Source organism: Bombus impatiens, unplaced genomic scaffold (genome assembly GCF_000188095.3).
Source record: "Bombus impatiens unplaced genomic scaffold, BIMP_2.2 scf_0837, whole genome shotgun sequence".
Classification (NCBI taxonomy): domain Eukaryota; kingdom Metazoa; phylum Arthropoda; class Insecta; order Hymenoptera; family Apidae; genus Bombus; species Bombus impatiens.
This window is the reverse complement of record NT_177256.1, coordinates 271,348-299,253: the sequence shown is the minus strand read 5'-3', so window position 1 is coordinate 299,253 and position 27,906 is coordinate 271,348. Positions and strand designations below refer to the sequence as shown.

The 27,906-nt window shown below is 30.8% G+C and overlaps 8 protein-coding genes and 1 long non-coding RNA gene across 11 annotated transcripts in view; 5 read left to right on the top strand and 4 right to left on the bottom strand.

Annotated features, from left to right (window-relative positions):
• Positions 1 to 650: 650 nt before the first annotated feature.
• On the top strand, positions 651 to 1,894 carry LOC100741951. Its single transcript, XM_003492765.4, has 3 exons — positions 651 to 913; positions 1,005 to 1,139; positions 1,235 to 1,894. The coding sequence occupies exons 1-3, from the start codon at positions 859 to 861 to the stop codon at positions 1,525 to 1,527; spliced, it is 483 nt and encodes a 160-aa protein (XP_003492813.1). The 5' UTR covers positions 651 to 858; the 3' UTR covers positions 1,528 to 1,894.
• Positions 1,895 to 1,992: 98 nt separating this feature from the next.
• LOC117152215 (protein lethal(2)essential for life-like) lies at positions 1,993 to 3,333 on the bottom strand. Its single transcript, XM_033323193.1, has 2 exons — positions 3,298 to 3,333; positions 1,993 to 3,210 (listed from the first exon to the last, which is right to left on the bottom strand). Exons 1-2 carry the CDS (start codon positions 3,331 to 3,333, stop codon positions 2,776 to 2,778), a joined length of 471 nt encoding a protein of 156 aa, XP_033179084.1. The 3' UTR covers positions 1,993 to 2,775.
• A 1,572-nt stretch (positions 3,334 to 4,905) lies between these two features.
• On the top strand, positions 4,906 to 6,003 carry LOC100741712 (protein lethal(2)essential for life-like). The gene has a single exon (XM_003492763.4). It carries the CDS (start codon positions 5,078 to 5,080, stop codon positions 5,660 to 5,662), a length of 585 nt encoding a protein of 194 aa, XP_003492811.1. The 5' UTR covers positions 4,906 to 5,077; the 3' UTR covers positions 5,663 to 6,003.
• Positions 6,004 to 6,850: 847 nt separating this feature from the next.
• LOC100741595 (protein lethal(2)essential for life) lies at positions 6,851 to 7,957 on the bottom strand. Its single transcript, XM_003492762.4, has 2 exons — positions 7,444 to 7,957; positions 6,851 to 7,237 (listed from the first exon to the last, which is right to left on the bottom strand). Exons 1-2 carry the CDS (start codon positions 7,763 to 7,765, stop codon positions 6,990 to 6,992), a joined length of 570 nt encoding a protein of 189 aa, XP_003492810.1. The 5' UTR covers positions 7,766 to 7,957; the 3' UTR covers positions 6,851 to 6,989.
• A 671-nt stretch (positions 7,958 to 8,628) lies between these two features.
• LOC117152216 lies at positions 8,629 to 9,386 on the bottom strand. The gene is made up of 2 exons (XR_004462532.1): positions 9,165 to 9,386; positions 8,629 to 9,059 (listed from the first exon to the last, which is right to left on the bottom strand). It is a non-coding gene; the product is annotated as an uncharacterized LOC117152216 (long non-coding RNA).
• A 172-nt stretch (positions 9,387 to 9,558) lies between these two features.
• On the top strand, positions 9,559 to 10,781 carry LOC100741477 (protein lethal(2)essential for life). The gene is made up of 2 exons (XM_024370596.2): positions 9,559 to 10,430; positions 10,465 to 10,781. The coding sequence occupies exon 1, from the start codon at positions 9,821 to 9,823 to the stop codon at positions 10,421 to 10,423; it is 603 nt and encodes a 200-aa protein (XP_024226364.1). The 5' UTR covers positions 9,559 to 9,820; the 3' UTR covers positions 10,424 to 10,430; positions 10,465 to 10,781.
• A 964-nt stretch (positions 10,782 to 11,745) lies between these two features.
• Positions 11,746 to 12,840, top strand: LOC100742565 (uncharacterized histidine-rich protein DDB_G0274557-like). The gene is given in 2 exon segments (XM_033323196.1): positions 11,746 to 11,855; positions 11,973 to 12,840. A coding segment is annotated over 1 exon segment (315 nt). The 5' UTR covers positions 11,746 to 11,855; positions 11,973 to 12,067; the 3' UTR covers positions 12,383 to 12,840.
• A 3,119-nt stretch (positions 12,841 to 15,959) lies between these two features.
• Positions 15,960 to 17,326, top strand: LOC100742443 (protein lethal(2)essential for life). Its single transcript, XM_033323195.1, has 2 exons — positions 15,960 to 16,732; positions 17,150 to 17,326. The coding sequence occupies exons 1-2, from the start codon at positions 16,091 to 16,093 to the stop codon at positions 17,171 to 17,173; spliced, it is 666 nt and encodes a 221-aa protein (XP_033179086.1). The 5' UTR covers positions 15,960 to 16,090; the 3' UTR covers positions 17,174 to 17,326.
• A 913-nt stretch (positions 17,327 to 18,239) lies between these two features.
• The window catches only part of LOC100741270 (thyroid receptor-interacting protein 11), a 46,280-nt gene continuing 36,613 nt past the window's right edge, over positions 18,240 to 27,906 (bottom strand). For all 3 annotated transcript variants that reach the window (XM_003492760.4, XM_012390671.3, XM_012390672.3), the window contains 10 exons: positions 27,650 to 27,817; positions 26,980 to 27,087; positions 25,902 to 26,310; positions 23,064 to 25,787; positions 22,802 to 22,905; positions 22,603 to 22,702; positions 19,897 to 19,978; positions 19,548 to 19,737; positions 19,129 to 19,224; positions 18,240 to 19,055 (listed from right to left, as the gene is read on the bottom strand). In XM_003492760.4, coding sequence (XP_003492808.1) covers positions 18,903 to 19,055; positions 19,129 to 19,224; positions 19,548 to 19,737; positions 19,897 to 19,978; positions 22,603 to 22,702; positions 22,802 to 22,905; positions 23,064 to 25,787; positions 25,902 to 26,310; positions 26,980 to 27,087; positions 27,650 to 27,817 — 4,134 coding nt within the window. In that variant the 3' untranslated portion in view covers positions 18,240 to 18,902. The remainder of the gene's footprint in view (positions 19,056 to 19,128; positions 19,225 to 19,547; positions 19,738 to 19,896; positions 19,979 to 22,602; positions 22,703 to 22,801; positions 22,906 to 23,063; positions 25,788 to 25,901; positions 26,311 to 26,979; positions 27,088 to 27,649; positions 27,818 to 27,906) is intronic.

Sequence of the window (27,906 nt, the reverse complement as noted above, 5' to 3'; positions counted from 1 at the left end):
AATGTGAGATACGAAAATGCATTGCATATTGTATATCACGTCTATTCTGCACCTCGTCGTTATAGACCTGTAATTCACTGCACGAAAATATAAACAGATCTCGACATTCACTAGGAAAAACCATCTGAAAATTGAGTCATGAAAAATCAACATGGAGGACAGCAAGGTTCTCGTCCTTGCGAGGCAGACAGAGATGATTAAAGTGTCTCTGTCTCTGCTGAACATGGTATACGTACATACATATGTTGCGCATGCGCAGAATGAGACCTTTCTTGTCTTCCATGTTAATTTTGTACGACTCAATCTTTAGACGATTTCTTCTATGTTTCCGGTTTAGGAGTGTTCAAACCTGTTTATGTAACCATGACCGATACTTCATTTATGACAAATCTGTCAATTCATTAACGAAGAAATATTGTAACAAAATAAAATAGTATTGGCTTAAAACAAATAATTATTAAAAATATTATAGTTTCATATATGATGCAACAATTTAAATACAATGATTTTAAAGAAAATATACTGAAAATAAAAAGGCACCAGGTGTAAGCTATACACAAAATCACTAGAATCTTACAAAAAGTGTCATTGTGACACCAACAGAGTTACCAACATATATCCTAGGTCTAGGTTAACAGAATATGTCATGTACATATACATACAGAATACATAAAGATGTTAAGAAAGTATAGCTAGTATCAGTAAATATTATTGTTGGCGTCATTCCAGTAACATTTAAAATACTTGTTATATATTATTGTATTACATATCATAGATTAGCATCAAAGTAATAAATCTATCAATTTGATATCGAAAACGCCTTAGATCGAAAATTTTCGTATCAATTACATTACAAAAATGAATAAACGAATGTTCCTTATTGCTGTCTTATTGACTGTACTTATTAATAAAGGTAAAATTAAATCAGTTAAATTTATCATCGTGTAAAGAGTATGGTTAATCTAGTTTTTGATATTATTTTTATAATATACATTATATTTTAGGAGACAGTTTATACTGCTACAGATGTAATAGTAATCAACCTGGGTGTGGCACTCCTTTAAATTGGCTATGGTACTGGGGAGAAACTTGTCCAGAATATGATGATAAATGTATAAAAATTATTGAGAGAAAAGGAGGTAATTTCTTTTTCATATATGTATCGTATTCTTAGATACAACTAAAAATAAATTTATTATCAATATTCTAATTATATTTCTAATATATATTTCAGCTGAAACCATGATAACACGCGATTGTTTAAGTTCTGTTCGTAGCTTTAGAAAAGATATTCCAGCTGATCGGTATGAAGGCTGCCGACCAGCTGCAAAGGATGTTCAATTGGGACACTATGTAAATAATTCTATTTGGCAATTAGATATTCATAGAGACTATTATGATGAAGTAACATGGTGTTTTTGTTACTTTGACCATAGATGTAACAATGCTGATAGTATTACTGTATCAACAGTATTATTACTTTTGGGTATTATAATACAACAATTTGCAACACAAAATGTGTTCTAAATATTAAATTTGTGCCATAAATTTATTGGCTCTTTTTTGGAAAATTAAATTCAGTCTATTTACTTCGATTAGCGTTTATATGCAATAAATCTAAGTAGTAAATTGCTGTATATAGTGTAAATAATCATTTAAATATAAAGAGTAACTATCTTTATATATAAAACATATAGATTGCTGTCTTTTTAAATAATCAATCAGGAAAAATTTTTATATGTAAGATTCCGTCCACTTTTCAAAAAAAAACTGCCTTTTAAATATATATTTAACAAAGCAAGTGTTAACTTTTATATTTTTATATTTTTATCACATATATGATAGATGTATATAATGAATTGTATCAAAACTTTAATAAAATTGATATTTTATAGATGTGTTGTATTTATTTATGAAAATTATCAAGGTATAAATTACACTTTAAATATGATTTATGTTTAAGGGAAGGGAAGGGGAATTAAAAATTCATAGTTATACAAAAAGAGTAGCTTAATTTTTTAAAAAATGCTTTATGAAAGATGAATCTTAAATAGTACATGAAAATGTGACAATAGGGAAAATTAAGCGGTTCAGTGCAAGAGGGAGCTATGCCACAAAAGGTGGAAATAGTTTTTATTAATTTTGAAATTTCTTGGTACTTGTTTATTATCCGTTCATATATAACTACATAGCAAAATTCCTACCTGCGCTGTAATTTTTGATATAACTAAAATAGCTTTTATGTAGTTACTTTTTTAATCCAATTTTCACATTTAGGCACATAGAAAATAAAATAGACATTAAGCCAGATACATTACTTTTATATCATTGTTTAAATTAAAAAATTGTAATCTTAATTATGCAATTTCTAGTGAGACAAATTTTCACAAAAGTCCTGATATCTCACAATACTACAATTGTGGCATAGCTACCTCTTACACTGGACCTCTTCTCAATTTATTTTATAGATACATATTTTTATAACTAGCTTGGCACTTATTTAAAATATACAGATTCAAATTATGATTATATGAAAAGAGTAAGGAATTAGACAAAACGAGAATATATAAATATTCTCTTGACTAGCACGAAACGAATGAAGATGCTTCGAACTTATGTAGCTGATTAAATCACACAATACTGTAAAAGAATAGGCATTTTTCACTATAATCCAATCAATTTTATATTAAATTATCTTCTTAAGTAAGCTTTACTGTATGTTCTTGTCTTCTCTGTGGTACAGAGTTCGTCTGAACTTGATTTTTCTTTCGTATTTCAGCTAGATTTGACTTTTCTCAAAGCTGGTTGCCCCATAATTTGAACTTTTATGATTCCTTCATTCTTTAACTGTGGGTTAAGTTCCTTCCTCGGTGCATTAGTCATCAAGACTTCATTAGAACACAAACTTGATTTTAATTGATTGACATTGCATTGTTGTGGCACAAGGTATTTTTGTACAAATTGTCTCGAGATAAATCCATGCTCATCTTGTCTTTCTTCATGTTTGCCTTCAACCGCTACATTCCCTCCCACAACCCTTACAATTACTTCTTCTGAAACAAATTGTTGAACGTCCAGGATAACATGAAATTTATTTTTATCAGCTTGTACAGTAGATATTCCACTAGATTTGCAATCTACGTCTCTCTCATATGGCTGGAATCTTTGAAAACCTCGGCAGCGAGGTCTTATCACCAAAACGTCAGCACCCTAAGGAACTAAAGGCATTGGCAAATCAGAACTCAATGGGAGTCCGAAATGTTGATCAAAAATACACTGGGGTCTCTCCAAACCTACCCACCAGTTGGAGAATAGCATCGGTAGTATTAACATTGTTCCACTTCTATTTTAACCTCTAAAATATAATCTTGCCACTTCAAATTTTTACTTCCTTTTCTTGATTTGTAAGAGATTTAATAATTGCTCTCACTCTTACTCTTTGAACACAATAAAATACATACATATCTATGTACGTCAACAAGCGTCAAAGGCTAACACTGAGATTACCGAAACCAAGAGTTTCTTTCAAATTCAATCGAAGTTACGCGCGAATACATATATACATATTTGTATGGTTCGAAAACATAGTGGAGGGGGGCGAACAGTAATCGAGAAATGTATAAAATTTTCTGGAAGTTGAATTTTCCAAGCACAAAAAAAGGAATTAACGTGTAGGAAAACACGATGACTCAATATATGTGACGTCTGACTAAAATGTGTATAATTTTAAATAATATAAGAAATATTTAAAAGTATTCTCACTGTCATTTCAATGACTGAAAGGACGCGAACATTTTATAACGCGCGATTAGCAATACAAATTAAAGGCTGCAAGTTCGAACCTTCGCGTATCTTCTATATTGATATTACATATGACATTTGATACTCTTGTATACAATGTATGTAAAGCCTTTAATTTATGTTATTGTTAATCGTATCACAAAAATTGTGCTATATGTAGCTTATTATGCTATAAATGCTATCAAATATTATTCCGATAAATATATAATTAAACAGACACGAATTCTCTATCTCCATCATGTAGTTTTTGGACAATAGTCTATTATATCTTTAATTATTATTAAGAGTCCCACCTGAAAATTAACCGCTTTTTACATTCTATTGACAGCTCCGTTGAATGAAGTTCCATTACAAACGTATTTAAAGGAATGTTCCAAATCCAGTGTTCCTTAATTTTATGTTAACGGTTACAACGCGTATCAAATGAGAACAAATTAACATTCAAAATAAATCAAATTAATGAAATTAAACTTATTAATACTCAACAATTATCAAGTTTTATGAATTAAAAAAATTTCTGTTTAACAAGAATATCTTAAATAAGTAATTAATTACTAATATATATTTCTTTTAAAACGAGCATATTTATATGAAAATATACAAAATTTTAATAATTTCTCAATTTTCCATAACACACTATTCCAATATTAAATTACATATAAGACAAAATATAAAGAATTATGTCATTTTCAAGAAAACTAATCATTTTTTATAGTAGGGAAACAAACTTAAAAAAGTGTTTTGTAATAAAATTTCTATACTTGACTTTAAAACTGTTTACGATTTCAAAAAAATGAAAAATGTTTAGAAAAGTAAAGCAAAAATCATAATTTTCTATTGAAGGAATAGTCTATAAATTCTAGAAAATTCTTATCAAAACATATTTTTCTTTTTCTATACTTTGACATACATTCTAATGTGTAAGTACACATATAAACTTCTGGGTTGATATAGGTTATTAGCGTAATTGTATGTATGTATAATATTGTATACATACAATATATAATATGTATTACTTATGTTATATGTAAGTAAAAACATATATACAATGCTCAACAGTCGGACAGTTCTCGAAGTCTCCTGAAACGTGACTAGTTATGCGCTGCGCATACTCGCAGATAAATACAGCCAGTGGACGACGCCTTTGTCAGTGTTTCGTTAGCAACCAAGCAGTGAAGATCGCGAGCTTGAGCGAATTTAACGAAATTTCATAAAACAAGAGTATCCTGTTACATATCTTAGTACATTACCACTAATCAAGCTAAATCATCGCAAAATGTCTTTGGCACCATTGCTGTTTTCTGACTGGTGGGAAACTTTGGATCGCCCGCATCGTCTGCCAGATCAGAATTTTGGATTGGGTCTCTACCCGGAACAATTAATAATGCCAAATCGATGGGGATTATATCTACAACCACGAAAAAGGAATACTTATGTTAACAGACCATGGACTGAACTATTCTATAACAACGATAGAGGCACCTCGACTGTTCAAGCAGATAAGGACAAGTTCCAAGTCGTCCTCGATGTTCAACAATTTGAACCAAACGAAATTGACGTTAAGGTTGTCGACAAGTTTGTCATCGTTACCGCAAAACATGAAGAGAAGCGCGATGAACATGGCTGGATTTCTCGTCAATTTGTTAGAAAATATCTGATTCCGGAACAATGTGACATCGATCAAGTCACATCGCAGTTATCGGCAGATGGTGTCCTTAGTATTAATGCTCCAAGAAAGGATCAAAAAAACGTAGAAAACGAACGAGTAATAAAGATAGAGCAGACTGGTAAGCCAGCAATGCAAACGAAGCCACCAAAGCAGCAACAACAGAAGCAAACTGAAGAAAAAGAGGAGAATTAAAAGTTCCATTATTATCATATTCTATTTCTAATGGTGAAGTTCTACCATTTATTATATTTCCTATTTAATATAACAATGGTGTATTCATCGTTCGATATAATCTATAACGAACAACATTGTTATACTCTTGTTGGTGCATTTACATTAATTATTATATGAATATTAATGAATAACATAAATTATTAATAGCTAATTATGTTAATAAGTATTGCGAGTAAATACTTCATTTTCGTTTCGTGATACGCATTATTTTCATAAACATGTGAATGTGATACGCATTATCTGCAAGTATGTAAAATTTATATATTTTTTTTTTTTGTTAATAAATTTGTAAGTAAATAGTACTATATCAGTCTCACGAGTTTCACATTTTAATTGTTATTACCTTGATTCCACCCTCAATCCTAAAATAATACAATTTTTAAAAGCGGTGCACTTCTCTTTATTTTTTATGAAAGCCTTTTGTTTCTTATGCATTTTTATATTTTCTAAAGTCATAAGTTATTGTGTAGAAATTTTATAATAAAATAGTTTTTTTATCTTTATCCGTAAAAAATGATAGGTAACGATAAGCAACTAACTCGTCACATTCTCTGGGGTGTTTTATTGGCTTTATTTATTTAACAAATAAATTAGAAATGTAATCTATCTTGCATTTAACACTATATTATACTATGGAATGTTGGAAATTTATATCAATATCTTTTGTTAGCAAATATAAAATTATGAAATAAACTTTCTATTACATTACATAATAAACATTGTATCTCAACTCTCTATATATTTCGTAATTCAGTTACACGATGTTAGTTTAGAAACAAAAAGAAGCTGTGTTTGACACGATCTTCTTGCTTGAAAGAAATTTCGATACTTAATGATTTTGTTGTTTCCAAAATGGAGAAACCTAACCAAGTTACTGTTACAAATATGTACATATACTTCTGCAATGTCTGAATAACAATCAACAAGATGTGAAGCATAAGCGTAACGAAATCTGGTATAACCTTTATGTTACGACATAGTCGGATGCCATAGCATACTCCTATTGCCTATAATATTATCTGATTCAACTTCATTCCACACAAAAATTTATTTTTTCTATAATAGTTGGAAAGATTAATTACACTGTCCAAGCGAATATAAGGAATACAAGTGATACAGGTTGCTAAGAAGCATTACACAATTTGTATATGTGTACGTACATATATTATTTATTCATATACAATCTTCAAATTCTTAATGCATATAAAAAAAATATTTTCATAAGTATCTGCACACACTAAAAAACAGGTAAAAATACTAGATATATATGCAAAATCGATTGCTTTTATTGCTTTTGCTTTATTTTCAGAAGTTCGTCGTCTTCCATCGCTTTTCCCGTTTGTTCGATTTTAATGGTTTTTTCTCGCTTGCTTTCAATAGTTTCTGGCCTTAACGGTGCTGTTATTGTTAAAATACCATCCGTAGACAAAGTACTCGTAGCCCTTTCAGGATCACATTGTTCTGGTACTAAATATTTTTTAACGAAATGTCTGGAGATTAGACCGTCATCGTCTGCTCTGTCTTCGTGTTTTCCTGTAAAAATAACATTCTATAAACCTCTTAATATACAACAATATCGTAACAATTATTAATAATTGTAGCTAATTTTTGTAAGACTCGTTAGCAGTCACTTCTATAGATGCTAATATTACATCATAAAAGGGACAAACGATATATAATTTTCTTTTTAACATTTTTAAATTTGGGATATTAATTAAATGTATCTTAAAGACACTTACCCTCTACAATAATGAAGTTGTCAACGACTTTTACACCGACTTCTTTTGGTTTGAATTGTCGTACGTCGAGAATTACCTGAAATCTGTCCTTATCATTTTTCATCATGGACCATCCACATTCTTCGTCTCGTTCCCAATTTATCAATGATCGATAGTAACTGTATGGAAATGATTTAAAAGATGGTATTTCAAATACTGAAGAAAAAAGTTGATCCGGTCGTAATCCTCTGCCAAAATGCTGATCAAATAACTGATGTGGTCGCTCCAACACTTCCCACCAGTGGGAGAACAATCTTGGAATTAATGTTATTCCCCTTCTCATTTTTTAATTCTTCTGTTTATCAATATTTCTATGAAGATAGAATTAACTTTGCAATTGAAGCAGGAACGTGTGCGTATTCCTTGCTCGCTCTTTGTATACTGACAGCGCAAGCCTCCAACCCAATGCTATATATACTCAATGTGAACTTTGCACATGCGAGGATAATAGAAACGGCAGTCAAATTTTTTTCGCGAAAGTTCTGGAAACTTCTATCAAAATATAGGTTGATCAATATTTCGATCGATTTAATAACTTATAGTAATTAATAATATAAATAGAAGTGTTGATAGCGAAAAATACAGTATTTTTACTTAAAACATTTTGGCGCGAAATAAATGGTAGATTTCATGTACATAATTTATTTTACATAATTTAATATCGTGTAATGCATCTTTCTGTAAATATTCCTAAAATAATCTTGTGCTGCCTATTTAAAACTTCTGATACATTGCATCAACCTATTCGTTACACCTAGTTAGTTAAAGTTCGATAATGTTGCATCAGCTTTGTGATCTCTATATGACAAAGACGTACATTCTTATTATATTTAAAAATGAAAATATTAATTAACGAACCGAATAATGATTCATGCGTATATTTGTATATACATATTATAATAATACATATACATGTATAGAGAGGTATGTATAATATAATATTGAATATATTATTGAATAAAAGAAATTAAATTAGTTACGTAAATTTTGTAACGTACATTGTCAAATTTTTGTTTCTCATTTGATAGAAATAATTTTTAAACTATAAGATAATATTTCATGTTATTGTAATAAATTCTTTTTGCATGAATTATACCATGTTTGATATATTGTTTTATATTTTTAAATTAATATCATTCTTTATTTAAATTTGACATTCTCATGATACATGTGATGCTAATGGCTACTCGTATCGATTTTCTGAAGGAATTCTTAAAGGAAACACTGACCGTGCACAATGTTGTGCAACGTTTCTACATATGTACGTTATGTCCGTTTCAAATATCTACAAGTGATTCTTTCAGTATCAGAAATGCGAAAAAATGTTTCAGATAAAAGTTATATAGTATCAAGAGAGACATATCACAATGACTTTTGACCTTGAAATAACGTTAGAGAATTTGATGAAGGTTACATTTAAGCTTTTAAAGACCTCTATATTTTTTTATTGCATATTCTTATAGCTCATATTAACGTTTTATGTTTCATTTACATAATACATACTGTAATTACCATTAAGAACATTTTCTAACATGAACAGAAAATTAATTAGTTAATATTATTAATGATAGAGTGCACTTATTTTATGTAGTTAGTCACATGTGATAAAATAGCACAGTTTTATACTTATTATATTGAGATATTTTAATGATCTGGTGCTGGGATCTTCAACAAAATTTCACCATATGCTGGTTAACTCAGAAATTTTAAATTACAATCAAAACGTCACTATTTTTCAGTTGAACTATATCCTACTTTATTAATTGTATATATGTACCTACATTACATCTGTTGATCACACCCAAAATAGCATCTATTATTTTTAGTTTTTTATTTCAAAACATCCTTAAAAAATATTTTGCGTTTTAGTTAATTTTTTTATGTTCTTTAATAATTCAATTTTATTTGCACAGAGGTATTCTTTTACTGAAATGATAGTGAAATTGTTGATAGTAAAAGAATATAATTTAAAAACTATTATAAATTGATGGATTTGGCACTACTTATATAGCATTATCTGAGGTTAAATATTAAGGCTAAAAAGATATTGGATTCGAGTCATTTGTATAATTATCCACCTATTTGTTCAAGCTTCAACAAATTTCGTTTTGCGCGTGCTTGCAAATTTTCTAGACGCTTGTCCGTTCGACTGGAGCGCTTTTCCTACATGCTACGGTCACGTTGGAAAATACTGCAGTCTGTTCTGAACAGTGATCGTATTAGTGCATCTATCACAAAGCGACCAAATATTGAGATTATAATAATATTAAATCACGAAAAATTAAAGAACCTCAATTAATCTAATTTACTTGAATTAATCAGAAATCTACGAATCTAAATGTCTCTAGAACAATTATTTTGTCCCAATTGGTGGGAAAATTTGGAGCGTGCTCATCGTATTTTAGATCAAAATTTGCTCCTTGGAATTAGTCCAGAAATTCTGATTCCAAAAATTATGCGTATGTACAATTTTCTACCACGTAAATCGGGTTTAAAGTCTCCGATGAAATACTACAGGCCATGGGCTGAACTCCTGCATAAAGGAGAAGGGGGTGTATCAACCGTGTTAGCTAACAGAGACAAATTCCGTGTGGATTTAGACGTGCAGCAATTCGCACCCGAAGAAATCAATGTTAAAGTCGTAGACCGTTTTGTCACTGTTGAAGCAAGTCACGAAGAAAGGGAAGATGAACATGGTTGGATCTCCAGACAATTTACGAGGAAATACATAATTCCAGAACAATGCGATATCGATCAAGTTTCCTCGAAACTTTCATCGGACGGTATTCTTTCGATCATTGTGCCACGCAAGCAAAAATTAACTTCGGATAGCGGAAGGGTGATTAAGATCGTGCAAACCGGTAAACCGTCTGTATGCGACATGCAGAAAGAAGGAAACGAGGAAAACAAGGACAACGAGGAGGAGGCGCAGGAAAATTAAAGCTCAGCACCGAGTGATACACCGATTTTTATTACCTTATTCTTCGATACTATTTGTAGCTCCTATCTCGAGTATTTATTTGGTGTTTATATTAGCGAAAGTTTTGAGCAAATTTATTTAGATATGTAAATAATTAATTAATTTAATTAGATATGTAATATTTTCATGGTGAATAGAGACTGCATTTATGATATGTGTATATCTATGTATGTGTGTGTGGTAGGTATAAAAGAAGGTTAGGTTCAAACATTAATGATAATTTAGCTGACGATGCAATGTTGTTAGCCGGAAATATAGAACAATTATGCTCTTTATGTATAAAGTTAAAATAAAAAGATTATAAATAATTAAGTATGATATTTATTGATCTAAGGTTTACATATAAACCGATCTGAGCTTAGATTGCCGTCTCATGCTTACAAGTACCCGCAATATCTTGCGTAAGTATCTGAGTCAAATTTTAGTCCAAAGAAACTTTCTAGCTAGATCTCACCCTATCCCACCGGAATTTCACCAATCCGTCCCGATCCCATAAACTTAGGTACCCGCACGCTCCTAATTGTAAGATAAAGAAGTATTTTATTTTATTCTTTCCTGCCTTACTGAGAAATATATTAGAACTAAATTAAATAATTACAGGAGATATAAACGTTTTTTTGTATTTTTATCGCGTTAAATTTCATTAAAATGGTTTTCTAAACTAAATTAAGAACATTTGTATTTGTATTTTTGTAAATATAAAATAGAACGATAAATACATCGCCGTTAACACTACTACTTTTGATATTAATGAGCGTCAAAAATGATAACACACCTAATTAAAACTAAAACATAAATTTTCATGGATTTTACATATGTATATTGTACACTTAAACATAAATAACTCATATTGCTTTTCTTACTATCTAAAATTTTCAAAGAATTCGAAACTGCTCGTGATTAATCGCAAGTTCATGACAAAGCATATCAAATACATATATCAAGATTATGACTCATAACAAGTTACTTATCTGTGTATTGCGTAATATTGCACGAAATTGCACGAATATGTACAATCATACAAAATACGTATGAATTCTACATATTTTATGAATAGGCAATCGATTTCGAGTCTAAGTGCCTCTGAACCCTTGTGCATTAAAGAACCAGTTCATGGATCGTTAAAGCTATGAGCTGTATTTACATCATCTTGCGCAAGTGTGCTATATATATCACTTCTATATAGAAGTGATGTTTGATAAAAAGACGACGGCAAGGGCAATCTAGTGTTTTCTAGGATCTTCTTGAATGCGTGGTGGTATGTATTCCCATCACTTTCGCTAGTACATAACGAATACATACGTAGTATAAAGTTATGTAGAGAACTGCTTGGCTGCCACCGGTTGATTCAGGTGTGAACGATATAACAGTACTACGGCACAATCAGTTGCAAGTAAATCAACAATAATTTATATTTATTGCACAATGTTAATGTTTTCCTAACCTACTAGTGCTTAACAATTAATGTTAACATTAATTCCATAGAATAAACATTCTAATAATTTCCTAGTAGATGAAGCATTTAAATTATATTCGAAAAGTGAGGGAACATTCCTAAATCAAATGTAAACAACATTGTGAGTTTACATTGAAAATAATCACGCAATGTCGCTAATACCGATGTTGTTTTTCAACTGGTGGGAAGATCTAAACCGACCTCATCGCCTCTGGGATCAGCATTTTGGCACGACGGTAGATGCAGATGAGGTTTTCAATGATCTTGATCCTCTAAACGCAGAAGTTTTCGTCCGTCAACCGCATAGACGCGGCAAATGACATCATCATCGTCATCATCGTCGTCATCATCGTCGTCATCATCGTCGCCATCATCACCATCATCATCATCATCGTCGTCGTCATTATCATTATCATCATCACAATCATCATCCATTCCTTAAAAGTTTAATCAAAAGCTGGTAAGGATAAATTTCAAGTATCATCAGATATATCGCAATTGACACCAGAAGAAATTACCGTAAAAGTGATAGATCAAAAAGTCACCATCGAAGCTAATCCATCTACGCAATTTGTCAGAAAATATATCACACTATCGCAATGCGATGGCAACCAAATGGAATCACATTTGTAGTCTTACTGTATTTTATCTATTTTGGCACTTAGAAAACAAACTTTACAACCTAAATGTGGATGAACCAGTTTTGGCCAATCAATATGATAATACGAGCGACACATTAGAATCACAAAGAGAACAATAAACACTATAACGAGAACAATAAAAATCACAACAGCAACATCATCGTGATAGAAAAGGCAATGTTAAAACTGCATAAATCATCTTCATTATTTATTTCTTAATTATCCATTTCATTTCTTTCTTTTTATTAAATGTTATAAGACAACACTTGTACATTATAAGTATATGTAAATGTATGTATTAACAAACAAGTTACAACAACAGTAAAACAAGTAACAACAGTAAAACAAGTATTAAAAATATAAACTCTGTATTATTGTTATCTTTAAGAAATGAACTATTCTTCTTGACTTAAACAACATTAGTTTCTTTACTTCTTCCCCTCCCATTTGTTAAATATTTAATACCAGATTTAGTGAAGAATATGCAATGTTTATTCACGCTATTTAATAAATTAGTCAATATCCAGAAAACTACCTTTTCTCCGATTTTAATTATTTTGAAATACGTTGCAAAGCCTAACATTTTGAACAACTTTACATATCCTCTACATATAACTGGCAGTTGCCCTTAATTTCCCAGGCATTTGCAAAAAATTATTAGTACCATTATGATGAATTTTGCTTATAATTGTGCAGTTATAGTAGCATATCCGTTAGTACTGGTTGCCGCATATATATAAACCTGTATAAATTCTAAACAAAAGACAAGAATTACATTTGAGTTAGATATTATTTCATCCAACCGTCACACTATATCATGAGGCGGCCAGCATCCAAACGCATACACTGTCATGGACGTACAATTATAGACAGAATTCACTGTAGTGATACCAGCTGCTTTTGCGTATATCTCAAAAGCTGGAACTAACCGCTGGTTATATGTGTAGAAAAAAGTTGTTTAAAGTATGACATATTTTATAACATATTTCAAAATCATCCAAACCGCAGAAAAGGCAATTTTTCTGTAGTTTAGCTTCTTTATTTATGTTAAATAACTTTCCATTAGTCATATTGCGATATTATATAATAAAATATATTTAATAATATTGTAATATAAAGTATTAGAGTATTTATCTAATATAAAGTATTAACAAAATGCTAAATATATTCAAATATAAAGCTTTTAATTTCATTTATCTAAATTACCCCTTAAAGACGCATTTCATAGTATGAAGCAATTAATAATATTTAATGTAGGAGATATGAGAAAAAATACTTCTCTCCATATTTCTAAAATACTACATATATATTTTAAAAATATTTTTCGATCAAATTAGAAACTTACTTTTATATAAAATCCATAAGTTTATTAATATAATTATTTGTTATTTAAATTACTTTAATTTGCATCTAGAATTTTTCAGAGTACACTAACCTGTAATAAGCTATGTGTATTATATGAGCTTGCAGCCAGCACATACATGTAAGTTAGCAGCTTTTAGAAGCACTGAAAACATCAGTTTCATACCGTACAAGAATACTCTACAAACACGTAGTAAATAAAACGTTTATATTAGACATTTTTTGGTACGTTGTGTTTTGTATACAATTTTATTATCTTTGAAGTAAGAAAGTACAGCTGGAAAAAAAATCGCAATTGCTCAAGTACTATCTTAATTTTTCAAATTTGGATTATTTTGAGTAATAGTAATAACTTTTACTAAATTACTCGAATATTTTATGTAGATATTTACAAATCAATATACATAGGTGTAAAGCTATGTACTTTAGTTAACGTTTAATTTGAATTTATTACGATATATATGTAATGTTATATTTACAAACTACATTGTATATACGTGTCAGAGCACGTCGAGAATATATGTATCATAATAGAATACATTCAGAATATAATTCGACTAACAACCTTTTAAATATCACCTTAAAAGTATCAAGGCCATATTTTTACCCAGGTCATGTGAATTTCTTTTTTATTTTCAAGATTTACAATCTTACAACAAATTAGATTTAAAGTTGAACCATTTTGATCGATAACACGTTCAATAGTAATGACAACATATATAAATATATAAATATCAATATATAAATATATATATTTAAAATATAATACCATGTTTAATATTTTTAAAATGTAATTAATGGATTTCGATAAGTTCTTGAAACATTTATTATTTTTTTCCTAAAACATTTTACATCTTTTCAACATTCTATTTAAGTATATATACAGGGTCATTGGTGGTTCTACGCGAAAAAAGAAGTCTTTGTTTTCGAGGCTTTGTTTTCAAGAAAATTGACTTTGAATTTTCGCTCGGTACGCGTGCGCTTTATCACGTCTCGGTATAACGAATCTCACTGTAGATCGTTGTCTCAATGGGAAAATTAAAAAAAAAATTAAAAAGAAAAAATTTTTATTCGATATTTTCGACTTCTTTTTTCGCGTAGAATCACCTCCTTTCCGCTTGTACCACTAGTTACCAACCACCCTGTATATATATATATACACACATATATACATATATACACATATATACATATATACACATATACACATATATATACATATACATATGTATACATCTAGAAATTTGATAAACCTTTACAAATACACGCTAAATGATCGATACAATTGATGATAGATAAATCTAGAATAACACTTTTTATAAAATCATTGTACTATTAATAGATAGTCGCCTGCGATGACCAATTCTTATTAAAGCATCGTAGATTTTGGCACACAATTGCATTTATATATGAGTCATAAGACCAAAATTACACTGATTAGTGTGCAGAAATGCCGCTAATTGCATTTGGATAATATGTATCTGGATGTTTCCATAGAATCACGTAATTTATTGAAAAATCAATAAGTATGACAATATATATTTATTATCTGCATTATCTGCGATTGATACTGATGATGATAAAGTTAAAAACGTGATAAACTGATTGATTTTTAGAAAATATTTTATAAATGTAAAGTTTCATTGGAATGCGATTGAAATACTATAAAATTCATGCATTCCAATTGTGATATTCATAAATTCTTATGTAGCTAGGAAGATTATAATAATAAAATAATCAAATAGCATTTCCTTCTGAAGTAAAATCTTTCAGACATATATTTTACTTTTGTATAAACAAAAATACTAACTTTCGCTAGGTGTACGGCTATAGATAAAAGATCCTTTTAATTATCATATTTGTACTTACTATATGTATAAAATTATTCTATAGATACCTAGGAACAATATCTATATGTAAAAGTATCTTTGTATATAAGTAGAATAGAGAATTTTCTCAAAACTTCCTAACTTTGAATCTCGAATGTTCTGGATATTCCATCCGCCATGTACAGCTGGCAGAGGACAGCTATAAATACGCGCGTCGCGAGCCATAGAAACAGTATACTACAAACATTTGAACTGTGAACGTCAAAAGTGAATTCCTGTGAAGAAATCTGCAACTGAATACGTTATTTAACGTATATAGCTACCAAGTAATTCAGTCAAAATGTCTCTGATACCGTTGCTGTTCTCCAACTGGTGGGAAGAACTGGACCGTCCACATCAACTCTTCGATCAGAATTTTGGTTTGGGGTTGTATCCTGAGCAATTATTGAATCCAAGCATCCTCGATCAATACATCTTACCCATTCGAGATCGAAGATTGAGAAGCCCACTGATGTACTACAGACCATGGGGTGAACTCCTGCGAAAAGGCGGGGGAGGAGGTACATCTACGGTAAAAGCGGATAAGGACAAGTTCCAGGTAATTTTAGATGTTCAGCAATTTAAACCGGAAGAAATCAACGTCAAAATTGTTGGCAATTCTGTGATCGTCGAGGGAAAGCACGAAGAAAAAGAAGACGAGCATGGTTGGATCTCGAGACAGTTTACCAGGAAATATTTGATTCCTGAGCAATGCGATGTCGATCAAGTAACATCTAGTCTGTCGTCTGATGGTGTACTCAATATCACTGCGCCTAGAAAGGACGAACCGAAGATCCAAAGCGAAAGAACTGTTACTATTGAGCAGACGGGTAAACCAGCGTTAAGGAAAGCAGAAGAAAAGGAGATGAAGGAGGAAGAGAAGAAGCAGGAAGAGAAGAAGCAGGAAGAGAAGAAGCAGGAAGAGAAGAAGCAGGAAGAGAAGAAGCAGGAAGAGAAGAAGCAGGAAGAGAAGAAGCAGGAAGAGAAGAAGCAGGAAGAGAAGAAGCAGGAAGAGAAGAAGCAGGAAGAGAAGAAGCAGGAAGAGAAGAAGCAGGAAGAGAAGAAGCAGGAAGAGAAGAAGCAGGAAGAGAAGAAGCAGGAAGAGAAGAAGCAGGAAGAGAAGAAGCAGGAAGAGAAGAAGCAGGAAGAGAAGAAGCAGGAAGAGAAGAAGCAGGAAGAGAAGAAGCAGGAAGAGAAGAAGCAGGAAGAGAAGAAGCAGGAAGAGAAGAAGCAGGAAGAGAAGAAGCAGGAAGAGAAGAAGCAGGAAGAGAAGAAGCAGGAAGAGAAGAAGCAGGAAGAGAAGAAGCAGGAAGAGAAGAAGCAGGAAGAGAAGAAGCAGGGAGAGAAGAAGCAGGAAGAGGAGGACGAGAAGAAAGAAAAATAAAGCCTAAAAAATGTGTTAAATTATTAATACATATTTTTCTGTTTGTGTTCTGTTCCGTTTTTATACATGGCAAAGCGCATTTTGTCATGTAATTTGATTTTTGTACTATAAGTTAAGATTTTTTTTTTAAATAAAATCTTCGATAAAATATAATTTTGAGTCTCTTTCTATATATGTATATATATAAACTTATTATTATCCTTCATATTTAATCCTTGCTTTCTAGATTGTTAATCTGTAAAATGTCTATGTAAAACATATGAAAATTAAAGTATTAGTTTTCAAGTTACTGTTATTTATTTTAGCTATTCAAAAATATGAGAGGATTACTTTAAATTGCATTATTAACTTATAGATATTAACATTAGAATATTATTGTTAAAATAATTTGTTCTACATACATAATTGTAAAAAGGTTTCAGCTGCTATTAAATTGTAAAAATTATGTATAGTAATTGAAGATTATCGAATCCATTAAAATACAACTTTTATAAACTCATATTCTATACATATGTAATATAGATGAAATTTAATAAAAAAAAGTATTGAAAAATAAATCACAAAATAAATTACTTTTATAAGCTCGTATTCTATACATACGTAATATAGATGAAATTTAATAAAAAAAAGTATTGAAAAATAAATTACAAAATGCAACAATAATTTTTATGCTACATTTAGATGTTAATGTGTCCATATTTAAAATATTTCAATATAAATAAACTGTAAAATCTAATAGAAGTAATATACAAAGATTGTATATTTGTAACTCTTACTAAAATTTTTAGCCAATACAATTACAATATCATATATATTATATGTAATATTAATTTATAATTTATTATTTATTGCTAGCCCACCACTGTGTTTTTTTAAATATACATAGTTTATATACAATTAATGTAAATTGACTGAAGTAGCTTAAATATTTTATCTCAGAGCATTATAATGTTTAAGATTATAAAGATATAAATAAAACTTGTAGTTAGTGCCTGTTAAGTTCTAAATTAGATTACATCAAATTTAATATAATCTTTGCAAATAACATAAAACAAGTATGAACAAGTCCAATAATGCAAATATATTCTATTTACTGTTTCATTCGTTGTACAATTTGAGATAAAAAATTTTTTGTCTTAATATTTTTGATGAAACGGTGTAATTACGGATTATTTTGAATTGAAAAAATTTTCGCTTTACATTAATTATGACATATCTTTACCAATTTACATTTTTTAATTATTGTCAAGAAACAGAAAAATTAAATTCTTTAATTCACATTAAACATTTCTGTTGCAAGCACCATGAATTACTACATATCATTTTTAAAGAAATAGTGCATTATCGTAACTAACAATTAATTGATAAATTTATTAAAAATAACGTTTATAAAAGAATAATAGAATTAATCTTGTAATTAGACTGCGGATATTTATGCAAATTCACATTTTAATGAGCATAACTAAAAGGCTAGGATCTATGTAGAGGTTTGTTTGACCTAAATTTAATAATAAGCATTGTATTTTGAATATTTTATATATGTTCATTCTATGCATTCTTGCATCTTTAAATTTGCCATAAATGCATAACAATCCGCAATCTAGCAATAATCATTTCTTTTCTTTACTTTTATTAAGTGGAACTTGGTAAACAAATGTCTTCTTTAAACATTGCTTTCTGCTACAGTCTTAGAATTTACAAAGCATAAAATATACCAGAATTATTAATATCAGCTGTCCTTCAATACTTCTTTCAAAATAGATCCTGTATTTCTGGCTGGGATAAAATCCGGGAATGTTGGTAAATTTACATTGGAAAGTAACGAAGTAGATTGTGTTGATGACGTAGAATGTTGCCTACTATGACCAGGTCGTGGTAATGTCTAGGAAAAAAATAGTCCAATGGAAAACATCACATATATGTGTAAACAAGAAACAAAGAAATACTGTCCTTACCGATGTTTGAATTGGTAATGCTGGTAACTGTGGCTTAGGTTTCGATTCGTTTTCTAGAAATCTAATAAATGCTGCTGACAAAGACGCTTCTTGATCCTAAATAACATAATTATTTCATTTCTATATCATATTTCATATTTTTTATAAAAATATTTATTTAATTATGTATATTTATACGCAAGTGTGTGTATGATCAGAGAGGAAATTTTCTCTATGGTATGTTCGATGTCACGTACCGTGTATGTATAACCAGCATCAAATAATTCAGTATCTCGATATCTCGCAACAGTAATTTATAAGACCCGCGAATATATGTATTGTGGAATGGAGAACAATATTAAACTTATTTGATGTATTTGTTAATGAGTAATCTTGTATTGTGTAGTGCAAAACCTGTTTTAAAAGAAAAATTAATTTACCTTATTAGGATCGGTAGATCCACCAGTTAAACGAGAAAACCAGCTATTTTGCCCGACTGTATTACTCAACCCTGCTTTATCCTTCTCTGTTTCATTGAAATCCAAAATTGTGGAAAACACTCTAAGCACCGAAGATTTATCTGCTGCCGACGAGGACAGGTAACCCAATAAGAGGTTTTTAATGAGAGTCCTGAAAAAGTGAATGTTTTATTTACAATTAAAGAAAATCTTTTTTACGATAATTTTATACAAAACAATAGATAAATTTAAATTTATAAACATAACTAAAGTTTAAAATTCTAATTTTCTTTACAAAAAATATTCATAGACGTATGAAATAAATACTAACTTATCAATTTTTCCCTCTCCACTTTGCTTTGCCTCTTCTATCCTGTGATCAGCAGTATTTACAAGATTTGTTAACCGGTCCACTAGAAATATATGACAAACCATGTAAGAAAGGGAGTAATAGAGAAAGGATCATTAAATGTTAGAAAATAATTATTATAATATTCTGAGTTAATCATGAAAGGGAGTAACAGAAAAGAGATCATTAAGTATCATAAAATAATTTTTACAATATTTTGAATCAATTATATGTTTAAAAATGTAATTTCAGTAGAATTATTAACTGCTTAAGGAAAAGTTTAGCATGTTGGATGTTTCATTTCTAGTCATGTGCATTCCAGCGTTGTAAAGTTGGCGGATTTGGAGGTTGAAAAGACATGAGCGTAAGTATAACACAAGTACTGGTTGTCTGAATATCACACCAGTACCTGATGTAATACTCACACCCATGTCTTAGTTGCTCATGCTGCATTCTTCATTTATCATGCCATACTAGCAAACTATGACGCATGCCACTAGAAGTAAGAAAGCTATATTAATATAATAAGTACTTTAGTATGTTACAATACATTACATTAAAGTACAATAGCTATTCTAATATGATTTCATTATAATTCTTTATAAATAAATGATCGTGTACTTTATTTTACAGATTAATATAATTTGCAATGGCTACATTAATTTTACCTCTGGCAGTTTACTTTGACAAAAATTAAATAAATTACAATTCTAGTAGTATTAATGATTAAAGGTAAAATAAAAATATGTAGGTCATAGATAGTGAAAACCTTTAACTACATTTTTTCATCCTTGTAGGATAATGGTAACGGGTGGGAAACCCCACGAGGTAATATGAGCTTTTACAATTCACACGCTCACAGTTACCGCATGAGATTACCCACACTGACGCTACCAAACTTTATGTTTATATAGATCTGTTTATGTATTACGTATTATTTCAACATATGTACATGTATGAATGTCTTAATTTATTTGTGATGTATTTGAGTGCTAAACTTAACTTTCAAGCTACAGAGGCTACTTTTTCAAGCTACAATACGTAGTTCACTTGTATTTCATTTATAGATTATAGTTATAGCTTACAGATTATAGTTACAGATTACAGTTATAAAAATACATATATCATCATACATTACTACTATTACTTAGTGTGATGGTTGCTATAGTATTGTAAATTCATGGTCATCAGTATTGTTCTTAAGAATTAAGAGATTACAATATTATACAACTCTCATACTATGTGTGCACCAACATTCCAGTTGTATAAATTGAAAAAATAAATTAACTATCGAATGTGGATGTAATGTATATATAAAAAGAGTGTTTAACAATATTGATATAGTCCTCGATGATATAAACAAAAAATTATATCATAAATTAGATTAGAAAATATAATTTACACATAAATGAAAAGAAACCATACAACAAATTTTTTTATTTTTGTGCCCTTGCTATCTAACAATATTTTATATGTTAGTATATAGGAATTTATAAGTAGAAAAACAGGAGAAGGTACCAGCACCAGTGGCAATGCATGAGCCAACGAAGATGTGATTTAGTGCGCTAAGGCGATCGTCCAGTTCGTAGCCGGATACCAGCAAGAATCCTGGGCTATTGTCAAAATCCCAGAATTACCAGCTGATATTTGACTACATCACCGGATTGTTTACGTGTTTACTTTTTGCAGATTAGTCACAGGTCACATTCAAACTGATGATAATAGAGTGGGATTTAACCATTTCACCAGTGCATAAATTATAATTAGAACATGTGTGATATTTTGTGTATAGGCAAGCTATTATAGCACCAAATTCTTATGCATAAAAAAAATCGCATGTGCTTTTCTACTTTATGTTGAAACGGGATTTTAAGGATCAATATACATATTGTTGATCAAATGCATTATACCGATACTTTAGTCCAATATTAACACTTTTTGTATTCTTCATTGCATATGGTCAGTAATGACACACAATTTGTGCGATTATATATTTATTATTTTGCATATTAGTAAAAAGTTAGAACATGCTAGAAAATATTTATAAATTTAATCTAGGTACAATACAGTTTGTAAAATCTAAATTATATGAGATTAATTCATCTAAAAAATTTAAATGTAAGCATATTTTAAAGTGTAAATAAAAATAAAATATTTCATATAAAAAAATTAATATGAAAATTAGGGAATTATTCTCAATACTTCAATTTATTCTCAATATTTAGCATTGATGTTACATAGCAATATATATTGCAAATTTTAATAATTAAATAATACCAAGCTTTATTCTACCTAAGAAATTTAGATATTTAATTATAATACATTGAGTTTCTTGATACTTGAAACTTTATTTTGTAAATTACATTAAAAACCACATGTAAAAATCCCGAATATTTATAATCCACACCAAAGAAGCACATGTGCATATTATTTCCTCACATTTAACAATAATTTTTGAAAACTATATTATCTAACATATCTCAAAATTAATTGCGTTGAATGTATGTATTGATATTTTGTGAATTTGGAAATATGAATTTTCTTTATGAACGTATAAAAATTGTGTAAATTTGCTATCGATAAATAATGATTGAAGAATTAATTGAAAAAAATTCTAATCATGCAAAATATAAAAGAAACAAGATGCAGGCAAAGGTAATATTTTGTAGTAATAATAGAATCGAGTACCTTCTTGGTTTAGCTGTTCGATTCGTTCTGTTTTTTTATCGAGTTGTTCGCTTAATCTGGATGCTGCTTGTAAGCATTCTTTAGCTTCAGCTAATTGTTCCTATTAACAATTATTAAAAAAATTATATATTTCCCTATTAACTATTAGATAAGCAATTTTTTAATATTTATGTATAAACATACAATTATATAAGTATACCTTAAGAATTGTGACATCATTGGCCAATTCTTCTTGTTTTTTATGGGATTCCATTAGTTTAGATTGAATTCTCTCAGTTGCCGCTATAATATCTTTTTCCTTATCTAAAAATTGTAAATGAAAATTATTAATTATAAAATTAATAATTAAATAAAATTAATAATAATAATGGCAAAAACAACAACAACAACAACAATAATAATAATCGATAATTTCGTATAAGACACGTTGTGTACAGAGATTATGAAATATTTTAAGTTACCTCGTTGGAATTGTTCCAAGACTATCTGTAAATTAGTTAAGGATGTAGTCTGTGATAAGATCTTATCTTCAGCGATAGCTAACTTATTTTGTATATCATCCCTTTGTTGAACAATCAACGCCATTTGTTGTTGTAACGTTTCCACTTGCTGATTTGCTCTTATACTCGCGGACGTATACGCGTTTGAACTGCTCTTCATTTTTTCTTCAGCCTGCTGTAATTTCACTTCTAATTCTTTTCGCGTTTCCTCCGCAAGTAAGGCGTCTTCCGTATAGCTTGATTCCATTTCAACCAAATGTGCTCGTAGCCTTTCTAACTCCTTTGCGGCGTTCGCTTCTTTGCCTTGGCTTTCGCTAAGTTGATTCTGTAGCATTCTATTGTTCGATTGCTCTTGAATTAGAGCTGCTTCCAACGCGTTACATTTCTCGTTAAGAATCGCAATTTCCGTTGTTTGCGTTGAGTGTTCGACGATCCCGCAAGTTTCTTTGCTGTTCGATTCTTCGGCATTTCTCAAACGTTGTTCGACTGCCCGCAGTTCATGCTGCAGAGTAGCTATGTCCTTTAATTCAGAGACATTTAAGTCTTTCTCTGTTAGCAAGTTCTGACCTCGCGATGTTTGTTCGTTCAAGAGGTGCGTCAACCTTTGAATTTCGTCATGATATTGCACATTTTCATTGTGTTTGATGGTTACAAGTTTCACAAGTTCGTCCCTTTCGTTCTTTATAGTCGCAAAATCGTGTGTTTCTGTATCAGTCTTTGCAAGATAGAGTGCGCTTTTCAGGTTATTAATCTCTTCGTCTTTTTCTCTAATAAGATGAGATAGACTTTCTATCGTTTCTTTGGCCATATCAGCTGATTCTGTATTTTCGTCAATTGCCTTTTGTAATTTCTTTTGCGAATTGATGATTTCTGCCATTAATTTACTGTTGTCATCCTTCAAAGTATCATTTTCTCGTATCTTTTCCTCTAAAATAGCTGTAATTTGTTGCTTTTCCTTATCATAGACATTTTCATTTATACGATTTAATAACTCTTTTTTCTCCGCTTGTAGATATGCAATATTATGCTCCAACTTGATACAGCTATCCCTGGCTACTTCGTATCTCGTTTTTAAAGTTTCATTTTCTTCGGCAACGGTGGCGAAACTCTCTTGTAATTTTATCAATTCCCTCTCTTTCAAACGTAATGTTTCTATTTTATTCTCCATTTGAGCATAATCGTTCTGCATGGAACACAATTTTTCAGTTAACTCGCTAAGCTCTAATTCACTCTTTAATTCTTCGCGTTTCTTTATTTCGTTTTGCAAATTTTCTTTTTCCAATTGAAGCTTTTCGGTCGTTTTCTTCATCGACAAAAATTCACTGTTTAATTCTACGTACCTTTCTTCCGATTCTCGTAATCGTTCCCTAATTTCATTTATCACTTTTTCATTATTCGCTACTTTTTCTTTCAATTCCGTCTGTTCTTGCTCTAACAAAGATTTTTCCGTGTTTACCAAGTCTAATTTATCGTTGGACTCGTCTTGAATGGCAGTTAACTGTTCCAACCAGGAAATCTTTTCTTTCGTTAAACTTTCGTTCTCTTGACTCATCTTCGCTATGTAACTTTCTTTCAACTCTATTTGGTTGAACGCTTCGTCCAATTCTTTTCTCATGTTTAATATGTCGTAGTCTAAGTCATCTTTCTCGCGATTAGCTTTGGCTAATTGTTCCTGAAGATCTTTTAACGTATCGTTATTCCCTGTCTCTGAATTACTTTCACGCCACTGCGAGATCTCTATTTCTAACTGTTCATTTCTTCGAGACACTTCCTCGTTTTCCTTTTGAATTTCGTCTCTCATATCTCGCAGAATCGCCAAACTGTTTTCTAATTGTTTTCCATTGGAAACGGACGTTTTCAATTCTCGTCTCACGTTCTCAAGATCGAATTTCAGCTCCTCGACTAATTTGATGTTCTCATCTAAATACTTGCATTTCTCCAATGATATTCTCAGCTGTTCCTGCGTTTCTTTCTCCGTGTTCTCCAATAAATCGATCTTCTTTCGTAACTTGTCATTCTCATCCAATGTCGTATGCAATTTCCGATTCAGATTTTCCATTGTATTAAACGTGTCCTCGATATCTTCTGGAATATTTTCTAATTTTGCTGATTTTCTCGTTCGAGGTGCAGGTGGCGACTGGCCTTGATTCTTTAATCGTGTTTCGTTTGGACAAGTACTTCGTAACATCGCATTTTTCTTTCTTAACGAGTTTTTCTTGCGCAACGCGGAATTTTCTACTTGAAGACGCTTCACCTCCTCGTGCAACCATTCAGTTTCCGATTCCACCACATCTTTCGTCCATTTCACGTCAATGTACTGCTTCGCCAGAGCCTCGAAAATCGACTCATCCGGTTCTATTTCTACAAAGGAACTCTTCAAAATATTCTTGACCCTCTTGGTTAATTCGTCGACCACATTTCCCTCATACTGCTCGTCGGTCGATTCGTTTTCTTCCATTTCTAGGTCATTTGTTTGGATATGTTTATCTACGCTCTCTAAACTGTTAGTTTGTACGGTATGGTCGACAGTTTCTGCTCGTATCAGCGTGCTGAATTCCACGAGTTTACCTTCCAGTTGGACGACTTTATCTTGAGCCTGGTTGTAGTCTACGTAAAGCTGTTCGTAAGCATTTTGAAGGCACTGGTGTTTTTTTTCGACCTCTTCCTTGAGGGACAATAGTTTTTCTAAGGGTTAAAAGGAAAATGAAAAAGACCAAACATTTATTTTATATCAAGTTTTTAAGAAAATAGAAGAAAGTACTAGCATTATCAGATGGAAAGGGTTAAAGACATGCTTACCTATCGATTGTTCATGCTGCTGATCCAATTCTTCTACACTGGCGAATAATCTTTTATTTTCTTCCTGAAGTTCCTCGATTTTCTTGTACAATTCCGATTCTTTGTTGCTTGATACCTTGATAAACTCATCTCGCATGTGGTTCTCCGAACTCACGTCGAAATTAGGCTTCAACGAGGCGGTTTCGTGGCTGACGCTGTTGGGCCTCTTAAACTTCTCATCGAAGTCAGACTTTTCTTGTTTATTAGCCTCGCTATATTTCTCGTTCTCAGTTTCCAGCGCTTTTAGCGCGCCACGAACTAAATCCAGCTTCTCGAGGGAGTTCAATTTGGACAGCACCGTACGGAAATCGTTGATCAACGCTATTTCATCCGATTGCATGCGTCTCGTGTTTTTCTCGGTTTCCCGGCTCTGATTAACATAGTTTTGCTTTTACTGTGTATCGTTCATCATAAAATGTTTTAATACTGTAAAGCAAATTTTTCAAATGTTTTGTGAAACTTTAAACTGAAGAACGCCTCTCTTTATTTTAGGAGAATAATACACAAATATTTAAGTCTTCGAAAGACTGAATTAACTAGTTAAAAAAAGAAATGTATTATTTTTATTAAGGAGATCTTCACAGCGTAAAAGTGTGTTAGATTTTATTTCACAAAAACTATGAGTAGATACATTTAGCGTTTAACTTTAGTATTAACTACAATATTAACAGTTGAAAAAAATAAGTATCTTTGTGCTTGATCATTTGCTTCATTTGATCAGACTGAGGTCTTCAAATACACCGCATCGTTTAAAATTAAGTAACTCGAAGAATTACATCGCGTTTCGTTTTATTCAGAATGAAACTTCTTATTTTCATAATCATATATTTGTTGCACTAACATGTTAGTAATTCTAAATTCGTCCAATTAAGCACAGTGATTCATTAGGAATGTTTCTTAATCATGCTAACAAACTCGAAGGTCGAAATATATCCTCTAAGTAAAAAAAAATCTAGCTTCCTTGGGTACAGATTTTTCGAAATAAGTTATTTCTTCGTTTTACTTTTACGAGGAAATACTAAGATATATATATACCTACCTTTTCTTCCATTTGTATTATACGGTTCACCATATCTTGCTTTGCTCTTAAGAATTCTGCTTTTTGATGGCCATCGGTGAGTTCATCTTTCAAAGAGGAATTGTTACCCTGGAGTTAACAATTGTAACAGGTTATTTAATATTAACTAGTAGGTTTTACTTAATAGGTGAAGTATTCCATGTATCATAAAATAAAATTTCTTAAGATGAAATATTTAAGTGAAATATTACGGGGAATGCTATAGAAAGAGATAGATGTATTCGAACTGTTGACAACGTATTAACATTTATATTGCGCAGTTTAGAAAACGGTAATAGTGAATTAAGTGTATTACGTGGATATCTTAACTAATAAGGTGACAATGATATGATATTGATTGAAGATAACGCGTAATGACATATGTTATCACGTGTATATATGCGCGAAACGGGCGTCGCTACAGAGTTAAAATTAAACGCAATTATCTGAAAACAATTGCAACGGTAATTATCCCGTTTATGTTTAGTGGGACAAAGAAGACAATGCGATTATTAGGTACACGGAGCAATTGAAATATTATATATGCAACGAGTGCCGATCAGTTTTGAATCTATTAAATTATCATTTTTCAGAAAAGAAACTTAGTTCAAAATATTTGTTTGTACACAATAGAGGATTTTTCATATCTTACCTTCTGAATGCGTTTAAGTTCGATTTCTAAATCTCGTATTTTCAGGGTGGCTTGTGCCAGTTGTTCTTGCAATTGTCGCACGTGATTCCGACTTTTTGAATTTCGATTTTTCGTGGACGGCGGATCCCAAAAAAATACCTCGCCCTCGTCATCGTGATTACTATCGTTCTGAAACAAACAGATCATTAAAATTATAAGGTTTTTATCTTTAGAGTTAACGTTCTGTGAAATAATATATCCATAATTTTTTTAGTGAG